This window comes from Tachyglossus aculeatus, chromosome 22 (assembly GCF_015852505.1).
Source record: "Tachyglossus aculeatus isolate mTacAcu1 chromosome 22, mTacAcu1.pri, whole genome shotgun sequence".
Lineage (NCBI taxonomy): Eukaryota > Metazoa > Chordata > Mammalia > Monotremata > Tachyglossidae > Tachyglossus > Tachyglossus aculeatus.
Window position 1 is genome coordinate 9,666,204 of NC_052087.1, and position 22,093 is coordinate 9,688,296.

General features: G+C 45.9%; 1 protein-coding gene across 3 annotated transcripts in view; it reads left to right on the plus strand.

Annotated features, from left to right (window-relative positions):
- SYT9 (synaptotagmin 9) overlaps positions 1 to 20,364 on the plus strand; it is a 100,763-nt gene extending 80,399 nt beyond the window's left edge. Inside the window, exons 4-7 of one of the 3 annotated variants that reach the window (XM_038764740.1) lie at positions 11,280 to 11,400; positions 13,822 to 13,993; positions 17,814 to 17,943; positions 19,725 to 20,364. In XM_038764740.1, coding sequence (XP_038620668.1) covers positions 11,280 to 11,400; positions 13,822 to 13,993; positions 17,814 to 17,943; positions 19,725 to 19,727 — 426 coding nt within the window. In that variant the 3' untranslated portion in view covers positions 19,728 to 20,364. Of the gene's footprint in view, positions 1 to 11,279; positions 11,401 to 13,821; positions 13,994 to 17,813; positions 17,953 to 19,724 lie in introns of those variants that run through there. The other 2 variants (XM_038764742.1, XM_038764739.1) reach the window with 2 other exon arrangements.
- The last annotated feature ends 1,729 nt before the right edge of the window (positions 20,365 to 22,093 follow it).

The window sequence follows — 22,093 nt, forward strand, 5'->3', positions numbered from 1 at the left end:
CTTTCCACTGAGCCACGCTGCTTCAAATTGGGTTGGACACAGTCTCTGTCCCACATAGGTCTCACAGTCTCAAGACCATGTACCCAATGTGGGACAGGGACTGAGTCCAACCTGATTTTCTTGTATCCACCCCAGCACTCAGAGTGGTGCCTGGCACATAGGAAGCGCAGAACAAATGACACAATCATTATTATTAACAGAGGTGATGGCTGCCCTTCTGAGCACAGAGCTGCCTCTGGTATCCCCTGAGACCCCCCAACCTGACCCAAGATGCCATTTCTCCACACCTGATTTCAGCTGGCAGTTGACATAGAAAATCCTTCCCGCTCAGAGCAAGGAGCTGTTTGGCTTGATGTTCTCAAAACCTCGAGAGCCATTAGTGTGGTTCAAAGCATCTCCGAGTTGTGCCTAATGAGCAGTTATTATGAAGTGGCTTTTGCATGGATGAACTTCCCAGCAAACCGTATTTAGAGATTCCGCCCACTCCACTGACCACTGGCGCATGTCTAATACAAAAGTCAGCCGTGAGTTTTCCAAGTAAACTTACTCAAGTCAATGTGCGGGAAGGGCATCTAGTGAAACACTAGAGAATCAGTGTTGCCTAATAGATAGAGCACGGGTCTAAATCCTGGCTCCGCCACTTATTAGCTCTATGACCTTGGGCCAGTCACTTCACTTCTCTGGGCCTCAGTTACCTCATTTGTAAAATGAGGATTTAGACTGTGAGTCCCATGTGGGACATGGACTATAGCCAACTTGAATAGCTAGTATCTATCCCAGTGCTTAGTACAGTGCCTAGCATACAGTAAGCGCTTAACAAATACCATTAAAAAAAAATACTGATTTAAAAAATATCTTCTCACCTCTTCCTGACAAGGGGCAAAATAAAACCAAACTCAAGTCTTTTTAACGAACTACATTCTGGCAGGATGTGCCTTCTCACCTAAGTGGGATGCTCATTCTTGTGAACAGGTGTGATGGTGTGAAACCAGGATCTGTATAGACGGCTTGAGATCCGGTGGTCTTGAAACACTCAGGGCGATTTGGCAGTGTGACTGGTGCTCAGTTCTTTAGAAAGGGGTGAGACTCAAACATTAAAATGGAACTTTTGTCTCAGGGCTTATATTTGAGGCAACACACACACACACACACACACACACAAACAGGCATGTGCCCAAACACACATGCATGCATGCATAAACCTGATACTGAGTGATTAGGCACTGCCCATCTAGGAAGATATGAAGCAGCATGGTTCAGTGGAAAGAGCCCGGGCTTTGGAGCCAGAGGTCATGGGTTCAAATCCCGGCTCCACCACCTGTCAGTTGTGTGACTTTGGGCAAGTCACTTCACTTCTCTGGGCCTCAGTTACCTCATCTGTAAAATGGGGATGAAGACTGTGAACCCCCCATGGGACAATCTGATCACCTTGTAACCTCCCTAGCGCTTAGAACAGTGCTTTGCACATAGTATGTGCTTTATAAATGCTATCATTAATAAATGCTATCATTATTAACTTAACCCCTGTAGACCTTGAAATCCTTCTTCTAGGCATCCTGCCTAGAGGCATCCAACTTCCCTTCTCCCTCCAGGAGGGACTTGGATATCCTGTGAATGCTACACATGGCAGGGAGCCAATTTTCCACCCTCTCTTCTGTAAACTCGCTGTGGGCAGGGAATGTGTCTGTTACATTGTTGTGTTGTACTCTCCCAAGCACTTAGTACAGTGCTCTGCACAGAGTAAGCTCTCAATAAATAGGGAAGCAGCATGGCATAGTGGCAAGAGCATGGACATGGAAATCAGAGGACATGGGTTCTAATCCTGACTCTAACTCTTTTCTGCTGTGTGACTTTGGGCAAGTCACTTAACTTACCTGTGCCTTTCTTACCTCATCTGTAAAATGGAGATTAAGACTGTGAACCCCATTTGGGACAACCTTATTTCCTTGTATCTTCCCCACTGCTTAAAACAGTGGTTTTGTTGTGTATCTAGCTTTACTTCTATTTATTCTGATGACTTGACACCTGACCACATGTTTTGTTTTGTTGTCTGTCTCCCCCTTCTAGACTGTGAGCCCGTTGTTGGGTAGGGACCGTCTCTATATGTTGTCAACTTGTACTTCCCAAGCTCTTAGTACAGTGCTCTGCACACTGTAAGCGCTCAATAAATACGATCGAATGAATGAATGAATCTTTAATCTTGAATGGACTAATGGAAAGAGCCTGGGTTTGAGAGTCAGAGGCCATGGGTTCTAATCCTGCTTCTGCCATTTGTCAGGGAAAGTCACTTCTCTGGGCCTCAGTTCCCTCATCTGTAAAATGGAGATGAAGTCTGTGAGTCCTAGGTGGAACACCCTGATTACCTTGTATCTACCCCAGCGCTTAGACCAGTGTTTTGCACAGAGTAAGCCCTTAACCAGTGCCATCATTATTATTAGTGGGAAAAGCTCGGGCCTGGGAGTCAGAAGGCCTGGCTTCTAATCCTGGCTCTGCCCATTGCCTGCTAATAAAAATAATGATAATAATGGTACTTGTTAAGTGCTTACTTTGTGCCAAGCGCTGTTCTAAGCACTGGGATAGATACAAGTTAATCATGTTAGACACAGGCCCTGTCCCACATGGGGCTCACCCTCTTATCCCCATTTTATAGATGAGGTTACTGAGGCACAGAAAAATTGACTTGCTAAGGTCACACAGCAGACATGTGGCAGTCAGGATTGGAATCCTGATCCCCCCTTTTCCTCCGCTCCTCCTCCCTTCCCCATCACCCCTACTCCCTCCCTCTGCTCTACCCCCTTCCCTGCCCCACAGCACTTGTGTATATTTGTACATATTTGTTATTCTATTTATTTTATTAATGATGTGCATATATCTATAATTATATTTATCTATTTTGTTCCTATTGATGCCCGCCTACTTGTTTTGTTTTGTTGTCTGTCTCTCCCTTCTAGACTGTGAACCCATTGTTGGGTAGGGATTGTCTCGCCGAATTGTACTTTCCAAGTGCTTAGTACAGTGTTCTGCACACAGTAAGCACTCAATAAATGTGATTGAAAGAATGAATTAATCCAGGCCCTTCTGATGCCCAGGCCCGTGCTCTATCCACTAAACCACACCATTTACTGTATGAGACCTTAACTTTAGCTCAATTTCCTTATGCAAAATGGGAACAAAATACCTGTTCTTCCCCCTTCTTAGGCTGTGAGTCCCATGGTGGACAGGTACTATGTTCACTTGTGATTGTCTTGTAGCTTCTCCAGTATTTATTATGGGGTTTGGCACATTGTAAGCGCCTATCAGATATCATGATTATCATTATTTTAAAATGCATCAGCAGAAGCCAGGGACTGCGGCAGACATACTTGAAGCAACGTGGTCTAGTGGAAAGAGCACGGGCCTGGGAATCAGAGGACTTGGGTTCTAATCCTAACACCCCCCACTTACTGCATATGACCTTGGGCAAGTAACTTAGCTTCTCTGTAAAATGGGGATTCAGAACCTGTTCCCCCTCCTACATAGACTATAAGCACCATGAGGGACCTTATTATTTTGTATCTATTCTAATGCTTAGCACAGTGCTTGACCCACAGTAAGTGCTTAACAAATACCACAGTTATTATTATTACGTGTTTCTAGGTCTGGTTACACTGGCTAAGCTCTTCTTTCAAGTGTACCGAGGTTCAAAAACAAACTTCACAGCCAGGCCACAGACCAAATAAGAGCAGAGCCAACTCTAGATCCTTCCCCACACCCTCAGTGAGCTAGACCAGGATGGGAAATGCTAAAAATAGGCTGACTCCCTGACATTGCAGAGAGAGCGGGAGGGAGGGTGAAAGGGAGGATGAAAATCTATGTCCCAGAGCACCTTCTCTGTGAAACCAGATTAATTATTCACAATGGTCTAGCCAGAGAGTCCTAGTTATTGCTTAGAAAAAGAAATTACTTTTCTTCCTCATTAATGACGGGGTTTTTTTGTTCTTTCCGGTTTTACTACACACCACGGGCTAAATGTTCTGGCTAAATTTAACCTTCTTAAATGTTTGCAAATCAAAAAGGAGGGTGTTTTTGTTTTTGTTTTGTTTTTAATATTTCTTTCTCAAGAGAAAATCCTGAGCTGCTTGGGAAGGCTCTGTAAACTGTAGCTAAAATAATGCAAGATAAAAACTCGGTGTACATAAGCTGCACCAGGAAAGTAATTTTAATGGTTGGGAACAGAAAACAAGTAGCTTAGTTTTAAGTATCCACGCAGCATACCAGTGAAGTTCTAGATGAATAGCAAGTTGGGTGTCTCAGGAGAATATAAAATCACAAGCATTGCCATTACAGGATCAGTTCGGCGGTTTCTCCATTCAAAGGAGCTCCAGCGTGCTTGGAGGAGTCAATAAGCTGCTTACCCTTCATAATAATAATTGTGCTGTTTTTTAAGCGCTTACTAAGTGCTGAGGTAGACACAAGATAATAAGATCCCACATGGGGCTCACAATCTAAGTAGGAGGGAGAACAGGTATTCAATCCCCATTTTGCAGATGAGGGAGCTGAGACCCAGGGAAGTTAAGTGACCCTCCCAAGGTCACAGAGCAGGGAAGTGGAGAAGCAGGGATTAGAACCCGGGTCCTCTGACTCCCAGATATATGCCCTTTCTACTAGGCCATGCTGCTTTCCACCGACACCCACTCCCTTACCCTTCTAGACCCACACTCTTTTGGTTTGGAATGGGAAATCCAAAGCCCCAACTCTCCCCTCACCCTCCCAAAACTTCTTTCCACTGACCCGGGATGGTTTTTTTGGTCCACAAAAAATCTCTTTGAAATCTGCTGGTGTTTCCAGCTGTACAACTCCCTAGCTTCCTGTAAGACCAGATGCTATGTCCTACCTCCTCAGTGGGTGAAGATGTGTTTCCTTTTGTATGGATCTTGCCACGCTGCAGTTCTAATGGGTGCCCCTCATCTGACAAGAATTTAGTGTTTACTCAATTTGTATCCAGAGTGGCCTAGTGGATAGAGCACAAACCTGGGAGTCAGAAGGTCCTAGGCTCTAATCCTGGCTCCCACCATTTGTCCACTGTGGGACCTTGAGCAAGTCACTTAACTGCTCTGGGCCTCAGTTACCCCATCTGTAAAATGGGGATTAAGGTTGTGAGCCCTCTGTGGGACAGGGACTTTGACCAACCTGAATATATTATATCTACCCCAGCACTTAGAACAGTGCCCGGGACATAGTAACAGCTTAACAAATACAGTTATTATTAGTAGTATTACACTCCATGATTCTGTGAATTTCGAACTTTCCCCTTTGCGTCTGCTTCTGTCCAGGCCGAAGAGATCTGCAGTGTAGAAGGGGAGAAGCTCCTGGCTTTGGGCCCACACACAGTGTGGGAGACCCTCTCTTTCCCAGTTCCTGGATCTCTAGTTCCCTGGCTTTGGCTCTTCCCCAGCTGCTGGACATAAGACCCCTTCTCAGAAGCCTCTGGGCTCTCCTCAGAATCTTGGCAGGTAGGCACAGGAAACCCCTCTCAAAAAGTTTCCAGTACTCTAACCAGTCTCAACTACCAGAGGGAGAGTCAAAGAGTCACTCCATTCCTAGCTAGAGCAGTGGCTAGTAAGTGGAAGGCAATCTGCTACAAGTCAAAACTCACCTGTGCTGGGCAGCAGTGGCACAGGTGGGAGTTGAGGGTGGAGATTCAAGTTTACTGCACCGTAGGCAGCAATAGAAAACCACTTCAGTATTTTTACCAAGAAAACTCTATGGAACCCACTGCCAGAATGATTGCATATGGAGATGGGGCGTTCTGGGAGCGATGTGTCCATGGCATCGCTATGGGTCAGAGATGGCTCGACAGTATGGCAAGGCAAGGTGTAGGAAAGATGGAAAGGACAATAATGGAATCAAGAAGGAAACAGACAATTACTCTCCCCCACTTCAAAGGCTAATGAAGGCACATCTCTTCCAAGAGGCCTTCCCTGACTAAGCCCTCTTTTCCTTTCCAACTCCCTTCTGCATCACCCCGACTCGCTCCCTTTATTCATCCTCGCGCCAACCCCACAGCACAAATGTACATATCTGTAATTGACTTATTTATGTTAATATCTGTCCCCCTACCTAGGGCATAAGCTCACTGTGGGCCGGGAATGTGACTGTTATATTGTTACATTGTACTCTCCCAAGCATTCCCTACAGTGCTCTGCACACAGTAATCTCTCAGCAAATGCAATTGACTGACTGGAACACACAGGAGGAGAGAAAAGAAAAACTGAATAGGAAGGGGGGGGAAAAATCAGTGAGTTGGCAAGGAGACTAAGTGGGAAACTTAAACAGAGAGGAAGAAAAACCAGAAACTTAGAAACAGTGAACCAGCACCCAGGGGTGAGGAGGAGGGGGACCCACAGACAGGCAAAGAGAAAGAAAGAAAGAAAGAAAGAGAGAAAGAAAGAAAGAAAGAAAGAAAGAAAGAAAGAAAGAAAGAAAGAAAGAAAGAAGGAAAGGCTTCTGAGGAGACTATCCCTCTAATAATAATAATAATAATAATAATAATAATAATAATAATAATAATAATGTTGGTATTTCCCAGACTGAGCCCCTTCCTTCCTCTCCCCCTCGTCCCCCTCTCCATCCCCCCATCTTACCTCCTTCCCTTCCCCACAGCACCTGTATATATGTATATATGTTTGTACATATTTATTACTCTATTTATTTATTTATTTACTTGTACATATCTATTCTATTTATTTTATTTTGTTAGTATGTTTGGTTTTGTTCTCTGTCTCCCCCTTTTAGACTGTGAGCCCATTGTTGGGTAGGGACTGTCTCTATATGTTGCCAATTTGTACTTCCCAAGCGCTTAGTACAGTGCTCTGCACATAGTAAGCACTCAATAAATACGATTGATTGATTGATTGATTCTTAAGTGGTTACTAAGTGCCAAGCACTGTTCTAAGTACTGGGGTAGATACAAAGTAATCAGGTTGTCCCATGTGGGGCTCACAGTCTTCATCCCCATTTTCCAAATGAGGTAACTGAGGCCCAGAGAAGTTAGGTGACTTGCCCAAGGTCACACAGCTGGCAAGTGGCAGAGCAGAGATTAGAACCCATGAACCTTTGACTCCCAAGCCCGTATTCTTTCCACTGAGCCATGCTGCTTCTCTAACCTGTAAACTCGTTGTGGGCAGGAAATGTATCTGTTATATTATTATACTGTACTTTCCCAAGCGCTCAGTACAGTGCCCTGCACATAGTAAGCCCTCAGTGAATATGATTGACAGACTGACTGACAAGAAAGAGCAGAGAAGTAAGGAGTGGCAGTGTGGCTGGAAGAGGATTGTGGGGAGTAGGAAAGAGGATGAAAGTTGGTGTTGGAGGAACAAGGGAATTACTAAATGTAAAATCACTCACTAGGTTTCAAGATCCCTAACCTAGGACCCAGGTCAAGTCCTGAGCCTATCATCCCCAGGACTCATCTCCAAGAACTATGCTGAGAAGTAGCATGGCCTAGTGGGCAGAGCATGGGCCTGAAATCCAGAAGGACCTGGGTTCTAATCTCAGCTCTGCCACTTGTCTGCTGTTTGACCTTGGGTAAGTTAGTTCTCTAAGCCTCAGTTACCTCATCTGTAAAATGGGGATTAAGACTGTGAGCCCATGTGGAACGGGGACTGCATCCAACCTGATTACCTTCTATCTACCCCAGGGCTTAGAAAAGTGCCTGGTATATAGTAAGCTCTTATCAAACACTGTAAAAAAGGGGCTTACCTGTGAGCCCAGCTTCCTTGAAGATCTTGCTGTCTGGAAGCCCCATAAAATGACTCCCAGCTGGCAGGAGAGCCAGGCCTTTCCAGCTCCTCAGCTCTCCACCCTGCAGACCTTAAAAATCCCAACAGACACCACTGCCCAACCCTGGAGAGAATTTCTCATTTTGCGTTCCCTAAGCACTAAATCTTATTGTGGCCCCTTGGTGGATTAATTACAAAATGTTGAATGATTCTACAATTGCTATTTATTCCAAAGTCATGTGCTGCACCTTGTGGACTCAGAAATGTTCCCTGCATGACACGACACCTTACTTCCAACCCAAGAGCTGAAGAGGAGGTTTCTGAGGAGGAAAATACCCAGGAGGCTCTAGGAGATGAGCAGAAGTAATTCTGTCATGTTACATCTTCCCCTTAAGTGTTCTACTTTGGTTCATTTTTTATACCATGATCCACTCAGAAATACACACAGGGATGGTGGACTGTTAATAGAAAATATGTCTGTGTTTGTTTGTGTGTATATATATATATGTATATTTTCTCTATATATAATTTCTCCTCCTCTCCTTCCAAAAGTGTGTTGGTCTGGGTGAAATAGGTGAGCTATAGTCCTACTTGGGAAACGTACCGCAGCCTGGCTCAACGTCAGCCATGCTTGGCCTGAGCCTAGGGTCTCTCAGAGGGTCTGGAATAATTAGCCTGTCCTTTAGGTCAAAGGATTCACTAGGACCACTACAGAGAGCACAGTATTGTAGTGGAGCCTAGGAAGAAGCAGCGAGACATAGAGGAAAGAGTGGGCCTTTCCTAGGAATCAGAGGACCTGGCTTCTCACCAGCCTGCTACATGAATTAGGACAAGTCGCTTAACTTCTCTGTACTTCACCTCCAAAATGGGGATTCAGTTTTGTTGTGGCATATTTTAAGCACTTACTATGTTCCAGACACTGTACTAAGTGCTGGGATAGATACGAGATAATCAGGTTGGACACAGTCCCTGGCCCATACAGTCTTAATCCCCATTTTACAGTCAAGGTAACTGTGGCACAGAATAATTTTTCCCAGAACTTAGTTTAGAGCTCTGCACACAGTAATCACTAAATAAATAATATTACCACCATTATTTAACTCTTCCATTGGTCCATTATGTGACCTTTGGTAGGTCACTTACCTTCTCTGTGCCTCAGCTCCCTCATCTACAAACTGGGAATTCAATACCTTTTTTTTTTGTATTCGTTAAGCGCTTTCTATGTGCCAAGCACTGTACTGAGAGCTGGGGCAGATAAAAATCTAGTGAGTTTGACTGCAGTCCATGTATCCTTGTCCCACATGGGGCTCACAGTCTTAATTTCCACTTCACAGTTGAGGTAACTGAGGCAAAGAAGTGAAGTAACTTGCCCAAGGTCACACAGCAGACAGGTGGCAGAGCTGGGATTAGAACCCAGGTTCTTCTGACTCCTAGGCCCACGGTCTTTCCTCTAGACCATGCGACATCTTGGTTCTCCTTGCAACTTAGACTGTGAGTACCAGCGCTTAGAACAGTGATTGGCACACAGTAAGTGCATAACAGATATCATCATTATTATCATTTGGGTTAAGGACTGTATCTGAACTGATTCTCTTTTACCTACTCCAGTGATGAGTCCATTGTTTGTAACATAGTAATAATAATAATAATAATAATAATGTTGGTATTTGTTAAGTGCTTACTATGTGCCAAGCACTGTTCTGAGCACTGGGGTAGATATAAGGTAATCAGGTTGTCCCACGTGGGGCTCACAGTCTCAATCCCCATTTTACAGATGAAGTAACTGAGGCACAGAGAAGTTAAGTGACTTGCCCAAGGTCACCCAGCTGACAAGTGGCAGAGCTGGGATTAGAACCCACAACCTCTGACTCCCAAGCCCATGCTCTTTCCACTAAGCCACGCTGCTTCTCCTTAATAAGCACCTAACAAATACCACAGTAATAACTACTGTTCTAAGTACCTGGATTCCCTCTCAGAATCACACCTGGAGAGCTTCCAGTACTCTACCGGCCTCAACTACAGGAGGGAGGGTGAAGCAGAGGCATACACATTCTATTCCTAGCTTGGCAGGGGCTTGTCAATAGAAAGCAATCTGCTACAAGTCAAAATTCACCTGTGCTGGGCAGCAACAGCATGGGAGAGAGTTGAGAACAGAGACCCAAGTTTATGGCACGGAAGAAGGTAATGGAAAACCACTTCCATATTTTTGCCAAGAAAACTCTACGGATACACTGCCACAACGATTGCAGATGGAGAGAGGGGCGTTCTGGGAGAGATGTGTCCATGGAGTCACTATGGGGCGGAGACGACTCGACAGTGTAAGACAAGACAAAGTGCTTGGAAGAGCAACAGAAGGAAGAGGAGAAGGCACAGGCTCTGCCCTCAATGATGTGACAAGGGGAGACAACATACAACACACGTGCGCGTGCGCACACACACACACACACACACACACACACACACACACACACACACACACACACACAGAGATACCCGAGGGCTGAGGGGAGGGACAGAGGGAGGAGCATCATTATTCATCCCTTTACTCACCCCTCTCTCAGCCCCATAACTTGTATGTACATATCATTTATTTGTTTATATTAATGGCTGTCTCCCTCTCTGGACTGTAAGCTTGTTGTGGGCAGGGAACATATCTATCAACTCTGTTATACTGTATTCTTCCAAGCGCTTAGTATAGTGCTTGGCACATAGTAAGCACTCAATAAATTTGATTGGTTGATTGAGCAGACAAGGCCCCTGCCCTTGGAGGCTTCCAGGGGGTGGAGACAAAATCCACCCAAAAAAACCCACCAACACAAAGAAAGGAAATATAAATCCAAGCACAACTACCATAGCTGCTAGAACCACACATCAGATGGGGTGAATCTGGTTTCTCTGCCAGCTCAGGTAGCCATAGGCTCTGGAAATAAATCCCAAAGGCCAGTCTTGGCGTGGCCAGACTCTGTCAGGGAGTCTGTGATCAAGAGTGGGCATGGCAGCGGGAGTTGAGATGGTTAGTAAGATTGAATATGTGGGTTGAACGAGAGGGATGAGTCCAGGATGACCTCAAGGTTAGGAGCTTATGAGACAGGAAGGGTAGTGGTGTTGTCTACAGTGGTGGGGAAGTCAGTGGGAGGACAGGGTTTGGGTGGGAAGTTGAGACGTTCTGTTTTGGACATGTCAAGCTAAAGCGGATTGGCCTGCACAGTTTTCACCCTGGCCCTCTCTCTTCCTTGTTGGTTCTTCCCCCAACCCCATCTCACTGGACCAGCCTTTTTACCTTCCTGCTACTCAGTAATCCACACAACTGAAATGCCACCCTTAACCTTGGATTAACCCCCAGGTACTTGGTCACAGGAAGCATACCCTTTTTCTCCCCAAACCAGGAAAGCAAAGTGTTGGTCAAGTTTCTCCTTCTCTTCTCTGGGATTCTGGGCTGGACATTGCTGGAAGCAGGAAGCATTCCTTAATGTCTCCACTTGTGTGTGCATGTGTGGTGTGTTTTTTTTTTATCAGGATAAAGTGGATCTGGGAGATCTGATGTTTTCCCTCTGCTATCTTCCAACTGCCGGCAGGCTGACAATTACAATCATAAAGGCAAGAAATCTAAAAGCAATGGATATCACAGGAGCCTCAGGTAGGTGACTTTCATGGCTTCCCTCCTGCCATCTCCTAAAGCTGATTCAGTGCCGGGGTAGATTCCAGGTAATCAGGTTGGACACTATCCCTGTCCCACATGGGGTTCACAGTCTTAATCCCCATTTTACAGATGAGGTCACTGAGGCTTAGAGAACTAGAGTGACTTGCCCAAGGTCACACAGCAGACAGATGGTGGAGTCGGGATTAGAAGCTAAGTCGTGCTGACTTCCAGGACCATTCTCTATCCACTAGGCAACGCTGCTTTTCCGTAGATATGCGGGATGCAGTCACAGAATCTGCAGAATTCAAAGATGCGTCTGTAGCATCCATAGGACATACCTAAAGAATCCATAGAACACATAATAATAATAATAATAATAATAATAATAATAATAATAACATTTGTTAAGTGCTTACTATGTGCAAAGCACTATTCTAAGCGCTGGGGGGGATACAAGGTGATCAGTTTGTCCCACGTGGGGCTCACAGTCTTAATCCCCATTTTACAGATAAGGTAACTGAGGCTCAGAGAAGTTAAGTGACTTGCCCAAAGTCACACAGCAGACATGTGGCAGAGCTGGGATTCGAACCCATGACCTCAGACTCCAAAGCCTGTGCTCTTTCCACTGAGCCACGCTGCTTCTCATAGCAGCAGAAGTAGCAGCAGCAGTTGTAATAGTAATAATAGTTATAGTAGTAATAGTAGCAGCTGTGGTAGTAATAGTGGCAGTAATAGAGTAGTAGTAGTATTCATTCATTCAGTTGAATTCATTGAGTGCTTATTGTGTGCAAATCACTGTACTAAGTGCTTGGGATCAACAGCAGTGGTTTTTAGACTGTGAGCCCACTGTTGGGTAGGGACTGTCTCTATATGTTGCCAATTTGTACTTCCCAAGCGCTTAGTACAGTGCTCTGCACATAGTAAGCGCTCAATAAATACGATTGATGATGATGATAATAGTAGTAGTAGCAGTAATTCCAGGAGTAGTAGTAGCAGCAGCAGCAGTATAGTAGTAGTAGTAGTAATAGTAGAAATAGTGGCAGTAATAGGAGTAGTAACAGTAGCAACAATAATAGAAGTGATAGAAATAGTAATAGTTGTAGTAGTAATAGTAGTAGTAGTAGTAATAGTAGAGAGTGTGGATGGTCCTGGGGATTGGGCATCTCAGACATTATTCATAAAGGAGCAGCCCAGGAAGAGCCTACTTCACTTTGCCCCAGAGTTACATCTCCCTACTCCCTTCCCCTGCTATCCCCTTAACTCCCTATTATGGAGGGAAAATCCAGATTCCAGAAAAGAACCCAATTCAGACTGCATTGTCAGCAGGGAAGTACTCTCATTTTCTCTGAGGGATCAGGTGCCTGAGATGGTCAGCCTGGTCAGTCAGTCAGTCAATCAATGATATTTATTCATTCAGTCATATTAATTGAGTGCTTACTGTGTGCAGAGCACTGTACTAAATGCTTGGGAAGTTCAAGTCGGCAACTTATAGAGATAGTCCATACCCAACACAGTCCAGGAGGGATTGAGCATTTACTGTGTGTAGAGTGCTGTATTAAGTACTTGGGAGGGTACAGTACAATAGAGATGGTAAACCCAGTTCCTGCCCACAAGGAAATTACAGACTAGAGGGGGAGATAGAATATTAAAATGAATTACAGGTAGGGAAAGTGTCAGGGTATAAGGATATAGGTAGGCATAAGTGTTGAAGGGCTGGAATTCAGACAAGTAACAAAATCTTTAAGGGGCACATACCCAAGTGGCTCTGCCTTGGGCAAGTCACTTTATTTCTCTGTGCCTCAGTTACCTCATCTATACTGTTATATTGTACTCTCCCAAGCTCTTAGTACAGTACTCTGCACACAATAAATACACTCAATAAATACAATTGAGTGAAATACGACTGACTGATCTACAAGATGGGAATTAAGACTCTGAGCCCTATGTGGGACAAAGACTCTGTCCAACCTGATTCTCTTGTTTCTACTCCAGTGCTTAATACAGTACTTGGCACATTGTAAGTGCTTAAATACTGTTAAAAAAAAAAGTGCAAAGGAACGCGTAAGTGTCCCAGGGCCCCAACAGCACTGAACTCAGGTGCGGGACGTGGTTCCACCTCTTCCACAGAGGGGAAGGCATTTAGAGCCTGAAATGAGATTTTCCCATAAATCCGGCAATGAACCCAAACTGCTTCCTCAAGCAACTCCGGAATTGCTCATTCTATCCATTCAGCCAGGAAGATCTTTTTACTCCTGCACTTCCTAGGTATTTCATTCCTGCAAAATTCCAGCTGCCCATCCCTGGGTGGGTGGATGAATTATGCATGTAGAACCCGGCATAAACTGAGGGGATGTGCTCAGCTGTGCTTTGTATTTATTCTTGTGTCAACACGGAGGCTACTCGTCTTGATTTCCACAGATCCCTATGTGAAGGTGTCTTTAATGTGCCAAGGCCGACGGCTCAAGAAGAGAAAAACGTCCACCAAAAGGAACACCCTCAATCCTGTTTACAATGAAGCCATAGTCTTTGATGTCCCCCCAGAAAACATTGACCAAATTAACCTGTCAATCGCTGTTATGGATTATGACCGGTGAGATATCTGTAGCTTTTATGGAGAGGAAATGAAATCTGTTAGAACAGAGGGTGGGTGTTCTGTTGCCCATGACCAGGATGGAGAATTGCCCATCAAGCAGCAGGGTGGATTTAAAACCCAGCACAGGAAAATGGGCACTGTTTAAATTCTGTTCCCCCAATTAACTGACAGCCCAAGTGTTTCTTCTCTTTCACCCTCTCCCACTTCTCTCTTCTTTGCCACTCTCCTCTTTCTTTCACCATCCTCTCCTCCCCCTACTATCACGAGAAAGGTTGTATGGAGGGCCAACCCCCTCTTTTAGGGAGTTTTTGGGAGAGGGTCTAAGGGCCGGGGCCTGGTTCTCCCTGCCCCTCTCATCCCCAGCTCTTTCTCTCCAGCTCTGAAAATCTGAACATCCAAGCTCACTGCCTTCCAGCCAGGCGGCATCATGGAAAGAACTCATTTCAAAGCCCTGCCAACCCCCTCCCACACCCACCACACATCTTCAGTTGCTGTTTATAAAGCCCACTTTGAGTCATTAAACGCTGAGCCCTCCCCATCTCCAAACAGCTCAGAAATCTGGACTCTCCATGGGTGTCCGATTGCTGTGTACATATGGGTGTCCATTACATTCTGTCGGGTGTTGGATGTTCGCATTAATACAGTACAAATGTGGTATCTGTTGTCAAACTCAATATAGAACATATATTGAACATATATATGTGTATATATACATATATATAGTATTGATATTTAAAGTCAGATAGAGCATGGGTCTGGGATTCAGGAGGACCTGGGTCAAGTGGACCCAGTTCCACCACTTGTCTGCTGTGTGATCTTGGGCAAGTCACTTAATTTCTCTGGGCCTCAGTTACCTCATCTGAAAAATGGGGATTAAGACGGTGAGCCCCCATGTAGGGCAGGAACTGTGTCCAACCTGATCAACGTGAATCTACCCCAGTGCTTAAAACAGTGCCTGGCACACAGTAAGTGTTTAACAAATATTATTAAAAAGTTCAGATTGCAAAATGAATGTTCGAATGTCAGCAAGGAGCACTAACTGGGTCAAATCATGGGTCACAGGGTTCAAATCAGTTCAGTCAGCTGGCACATTGTGTCGCTTTTCATATGCCATCTCCCATGTGGCTTGGGTTCTGTTTTATAATCCTCAAGACCCGTTCCAAGGTCTTGGAAAGAAACAGGACTAGCCTAGGCCTTACCATTCCTAGGGGAAGAGGACTGAAATCAGATGGAGAGGGGCCTCTACAGCTTTTGCCTTCAGCATGAGGGGCCCCTCCCCAGCTTTTCCTTCCCTCCTGTGGCAACCCCCCTTCAAAGCCTTATTGAAGGCACATCTCCCCCAAGAGGCCTTTCCTAAGTCCTCCTTTCTTCTTCTCCCACTCCCTTCTGCATCACCCTGATTTGCTTCTTTTTTCATCCTTCCCTCCCAGCCCCACAACACTCATGTATATATCTGTAATTTTATTTATTTATATGAATGTCTTCCCCTGTAGACTGTAGGCTTGTTATGGGCAGGAAATGTGTCTGTTTATTATTATATTGTATTCTCCCAAGTGCTTAGTACAGTGCTCTGCACACAGTAAGTGCTCAGTAAATACAATTGATTGACTGACTGATTGTGGGCTCCAGTGACCGCCAAGCCAAAATCCCAGGGTCACTCACTGCTCCAGGCCACCAGTTCACCCACCCAACCGGAGGTCGCACCAGCCCCTGGCAGATGCCAGGATGGAATCAGTCTGAAATGATTTAATCAATCAATCAGTGGTATTTACTGAGCGCTTCCTATATATAGAGCACTACACTAAGCACCTGGGAGAATACAACGGAATTAGCAGACACTTTCCCGGTCCGTAATGAGCTTACAGTCTAGAGGACTGAAGGACTAAATGCCACAAGTCAGAAATACTCATCGGGGCTCGCTGGCATAATCAATCAATCAATTAAACAGTTGATAGGGCATATCCTGGGTCCCTTAGCATATTTACTCAAAAACAATCCTCCATCTGTCCCATTCTGCCTGCACTTGACTCGGGACTGGGTCCCTACCAGTTTTCGCCTTGGCCAGTTTTATCCCCTGGTGAAGAATTTGGACCATGGCAGCTCTGATGACCCACAACTTCATGAAGCACAAGAAGAAAGTAGCCCATTAAATGGCAGAGGTTCACCCATCCCCAAGACAGAATCCCTTGAAGGATCACTAGGTGGAAGTAGCATTTTTTTTCCTCCAGCTTGCCTACCTAAACTGTAACACATAGGTGGGGAATGTGTCTGCTGATTCTGCTGCATTGTACTCAACCAAGCACTTAGTACAGTACTCTGCAAATAATAAGAATAACATTTGTGGTATTTGTTAAATGCTTTCTACATACTAGACACTTTTCTAAGTGCCGGAGTAGGTACAAGATGCAGTCCCTGTCCCACATAGGGCTCACATTCTTAATTCCCATTTTACAGATGAGGGAACTGAGGCACAGAGTAGCGGAGCAAATCGTCCAAGGTCACACAGCAGACAAGGTACGGGACACGATTAGAACCCAGGTCCTTCTGACTCCTTGGCCCGTGCTCTATCCATTAGGCCACACTGCTTCTCATGCTGCACATACTAAGCCCCCAATAAATACCACAGATTGATTGGTTGATTGCTGCAGACCAATTCACTCCATCCAACCTTTCGAGTGACATTTCCCTGCCTCGTGCAGCACAGCCAACCAGCTTGACAGAGCAAGTGCCCGGGTTTGCAGTGCATCTTGCTCTTCCCCACCAAACCGTGGTTGTCTGGTCCAATGTCAGAAGTCCAGGCTGGGGAAGACTCAAGGCCTGAGCTGGTCTGTGTCTGAGGTAAATGGATCCTCCGCACAGAGGTGCTATCGCCGGAGAGCTGCAGGGAAAGAGCAGGAGGGATGAGGTTTCTGGACTTGTCCTGCCGGGAAAGGTGAAGGCTGGTGAGAAAGATAGGGCAGAAAGTGCCCAGCTGGACCAGGAATTCCACACTTTCTGGCAATGATTCTCAGGGATCTTCTAGAGAAGTGGTGTGGCTTAGCAGTTTGAGCGAGGGGCTGGAAGTCAGAAAGAGAGGAGGAGAGGAAGAGGAAGCGGCGAGGGATCCAGTGTTGATCTCTCTGGTTCAGGGGACTGGCGGACCTCGGTCTGTTGTCAGAGTGGACCAATCAATCAATCAATCGTATTTATTGAGCGCTTACTGTGTGCAGAGCACTGTACTAAGCGCTCGGGAAGCACAAGTTGGCAACGTATAGAGACAGTCCCTACCCAACAGTGGGCTCACTATGGTGGAGAACAGAAGTGCCAGCTGTTCTCGAATGTCACAAATTTTAAGACTAGACTGTGAGTCCACTGTTGGGTAGGGACCGTCTCTATATGTTGCCAACTTGTACTTCCCAAGCGCCTAGTACAGTGCTCTGCACACAGTAAGTGCTCAATAAATACGATTGATTGATTGATTAAGAACAATACAATAGAATTATAGACCCATTCCCCACCCACAAATCATAAGCACCTTAGAGGAGGAGCTCACAGTCTTCTCTTTGTTTTCCTGAGGTGGCTGCTAGGTCGCAGGGACCAGCCAGCCAGTAATAATGATAATTATTAACCATAATAATTATTATAATAATAATGCGTGGTCTTTGTTAAGCACTGATTAAGCCCCCTTGCTGATTAAGCCCCCTTGCCCCTGATCACCTTGTAACCTCCCCAGCGCTTAGAACAGTTCTTTGCACATAGTAAGCACTTAATAAATGCCATTATTATTATTATTATTATTATTATTAAGACAAAGCAATATGGTGGGCCGTTTTCACAGTGTAGGTCACAACGAGGTCATCGGCGTGTGTCAAGTAGGCAACGATGCGGAGAGGTTGGGCCGGGACCATTGGAGCGAGATGCTGTCCTACCCTCGGAAGCCGATCGCTCACTGGCACTCGCTGGTTGAGGTAAGATGATATAATAATAATCATAATGATGTCTGAGGTATTTGTTAAGCGCTTATTATGCGCCAAGCACTGCACTAAGCTCTGGGGTGGGTATGAGCAAATCGGGATGGACACAGTCCCTGTCCCACATGGAGTTCACCGTCTCAGTTTCCATTTTGTGGATGAGAGAACTGAGGCCTAGAGAAGCAAAGTGACTTGTCCATGGTCACACAGCAGAAAAGTGGCAGAGACGGGATTAGAACCCATGACCTTCTGCCTCCCAGGCCACTATGCCATTCTGATTCTAAAATTCCTTCAGTTCTCTCTGCCTTGTTTGTGGTCACTCCTCCACTCAGGCAATGTGATCTTTCCTAAGCCCGAATCTGAAAACTGGTTCAAATCCAGCCATCCGTGAGAGAGAGCAGATGCTTACCCCTGTGGGCATACGGAATAACAATAGTAATTAATAATTACTGTGGTAATTGTTTACGATGTTCTTACTATGTGTCAACTGTTGGGGCAGATACAGGATAGTCAGGTCAGGCGTAATGTCTGTCCCACTTGAGGCTCACAATCTAAGGAGGAGGGAGAAGAGGTAGCTCGCTGTGAGTAGGGAAGGTGTCTGTTTATTGTTACATTGTACTCTCCCAAGAGCTTAATAAGTGCTCAGCACACAGCAAGTGCTCAATAAAGATTTTGAATGAATGAATGAAAAGAAGTATTTTCAGTCAATCAGTGGTATTTATTGAAAGCCCTGTTTTAAGTGATGATGATGATGGCATTTGTTAAGTGCTTACTACGTGAAAAGTATTGTTCTAAGCACTGGGGAGGATACAAGGTGATCAGGTTGTCCCACGTGGGGCTCACAGTCTTAATCCCCATTTTACAGATGAGGTAACTGAGGCACAGAGAAGTGCCTCACACAGCTGACAATTGGTGGAGCTGGGATTTGAACCCATGACCTCTGACTCCCAAGCCCGTGCTCTTTCCACTGAGCCACACTGCTTCTTCTAAACTCTTGAGAGAGTAACTCGAGTAGATAGACACACCCTCAAAGGTTTTTACATTCTACTGGGGGAACTTAATCCCCATTTTGCAGATGAGGAAACTGGGGCACGGAGAAAGTAAATGACTTGTTCAAAGTCACACAGTAGGCAAGCGTCAGAACCAGGATTAGAACTCAGGTTTCCTGACTGTCAGTCCGTGCTCTCTCCACTAGGCCTCTCAGCTTCTTTTTCTCAAGGTCTCACTTTGTCCTCTGGGAAAATGACTCATCTCTCATCTTCTCCCTTCTATTCCGTCTCAAGCTGGGTATATGTGCTCACCCCAAGCAACTTCTAAACGTTCCAGACCAAATAGCGCAGGTCCCTGAGAAGCAGTGTTGCCTAGTGGATAGAGCATGGGAATGAGAGTCAGAAGGACCTAGGTTCTAATCCCGGCTCCACCTCTTGTCTGCTCTGTGACTTTTGGCAAGTAACTGCACTTCTCTGGGCCTCAGTTACCTCATTCATTCATTCATTCAATAGTATTTATTGAGCACTTACTCTGTGCAGAGCACTGTACTAAGCGCTTGGGAAGTACAAATCGGCAACATGGAGAGATGGTCCCTACCCAACAACGGGCTAAATGGGGATTAAGATTGTAAGCCTTATATGGGGCAGGGACTCTGTCCAACCTGATTAGACCATTTCTACCCCCAACACTTAGTAAGGTGCCTGGTAAATAGTAAGTGCTTAACAAATAGCAATTAAAAAAAAAACACTCAATAAATATGATTGATCGACTAAACACTTTACTTTCAGTAATCGCTCACAGGATCCCCAGTCCAGACCACGGGCCTGACACAATTGTGGTAACCCTGTCTGAAAGGAAGAGGCCAGTCAAGGGCAAAGATCGTTGGCATGGGCTCTCACCTGCGGCTCACACCCTGAAGCCTCCCTCCACTCTCCCGCAGATGGACAGCTGAAAGTCATTTCGCCCCGGGCAGGCCAGGCTGAAGAAAGGGTCATATTCAGCTCTGGGACGGGACCGAAAAGTCATAGGCTGATGGGGACCTCGGTGTCCATGGAAACAGCCCATCCCAACCCGGTCTGGAAGCCAAACTGACCGGGCTTCGGCCCAGAGAGCTGGACCGCCCCGGGAACCCGCGTTCGAACCTCCACAGAACTGTAAACGGCTCTGCAAGGCTGGCAAATAGGTGTCTCAGGTATTTCCAGTCGGGATTAAGCCTTACACCCCTGGATCTGAGTTTTTGTTTGGTTTCCCCTGTAGCAAACACAGTACTCTCCCCTGCCGCCTGGCTTGGGGTCGGGACTTGAAGTACTGAGCCGGAAGCTGTGAGCTCTTGGGCCAACTCCCCTTCACGCAGCTACTGATCCAGCTGAGTTCTAATCATTGTGATGGTTGTTAAGCGCTCACTATGTTCCAAGCACTATCCTAAGTGCTGGGGGAAATACATTATATGCAGATAGGAAACAGTCTCTGTACCACGTGGGGCTCACAATCTAAGCAGGAGGGAGAACAGGTGTTGAATCCCCATTTTACAGATGAGGAAACTGAGGCCTAGAGCAGTTAAGCGACTCACTCAAGATCACACAGTGGGCAAGTGGCAAAGCCATGATTAGAACCCAGGTCCTCTGACTCCCAGACTGGGACACACTGCTTCTAATCCTCTACATTCTCATCCTGTCTCCTGAGTTGGGGTTTGGAGTCGTCCTTGGATCACAGAGGACAGGGGAAGGGTAACACGCCCAACCCCTGACAGGGTGACCTAATTTTGAACCGTTGGATGGTGGGAAGCCTCCGTAGACCTTCCAGTGTCAGCTCCCACCCCCACACATCTCCACACTCCAAGAAGGGCCCTAAAAAGTAAGGCCCAAAAGAGTAAGATGTGTCTCTCACGATCCCCCGGTACCTAATAGCATGTTCCTTGAGAATGTCAGTGGCTTTGTGGCCCTACCTTCTCTGGATTGTCACCATTTTCCCTTTGTCTCTCAGCATTCTGGCCCCCATCCCTCACCACCCTCTTCCCTTGGAGAGTGCCGCCAGGGAGATTTTTCACTCGGTTCCTGCTCCTGCCTCCACTTCTCCCCGTCCCACCAGTACTGTGGCATTTCGTCTGAGAAGAGAAATGTTCTAAGGAAATAAAATCTGGGGCTTCATCGTAAGATCCTGAAAGTCTTTGCAAAGCATTTCTTTTGACGATGATCCTTAACTAATAGCCAGCACACCCTTAGCACAGTCAAGCTGACCTGAGAGACATGGGGGCAACGGAGGAGGGGATGAGAGGAGGGAGCAGGGAGTGGGTTGAAGGGAGCTAAGCCTGGAGAGACCACCCCCCAGCCCCTCATCCCCAGATACCTTTCCACAGGGTAAACTCTCAAGTTTGCCGATGGTGACTTGCAGTTGATGTCTGATTCAGGGAGCGGAAGAGCAGTGGTTTTGGGGGTCAGAAATGAAGAAAAAAAATGGTGGTACTGCTCTAGGAGAAATTTCAAGGCAAACTTTTTCCACCTGTTCTTCCTCAGGCTGCTTTGCCAAACATTTGGCGTGCTGGGGAAACACGGCAGATTGCAAACATATCGACACAAATGTGTCTCCACAGTGTTAAAAGTGTGGTGAGGCTGGGTCCCTATATGAACCAAACTGTTAGAAACGCAGTTTTGAAATTTTCCATAAAAAGTTGTGAAAAAAGGAGTCAGACTACAGACTGGGGAAAGAGGTTTGGCAGCCCGACAGCTAAGACAACTTACTGGGGGATGGAGAAAAAAAAAATCACACTCTTCCTATATTCAGTTATATCCAGGACAAGGATGATTGGGAGCTCGGACTCCACTGGGGGTGTGAACACACCTCATTGAGATCCACTGGGTGGGGGGGTAATCAATCAATAGTATTTACTGTGAGCTTACACGGTGCAGAGCACTGAACTAAGGGCTGGGAGAATACAATAGAGTTAGACAGGCTCGCTGCCCTCGGAGTTTACAGTCTAGCAGGGGAGCTTTCAATGTAGCGGTAAAGAAAGGCATGTGTACAGTGTCCTCCTCAAGCCCTGAGAGTAAGGAAGAGAAGGTGTCGGTGTGTCAAAAGTCACAGAGAAGAACGTTTATGTCGACCGGCCTTTCTCTTAGAAACTTTGGCTCAACCCGGAACCCCAGTTCTGAAACCCCGT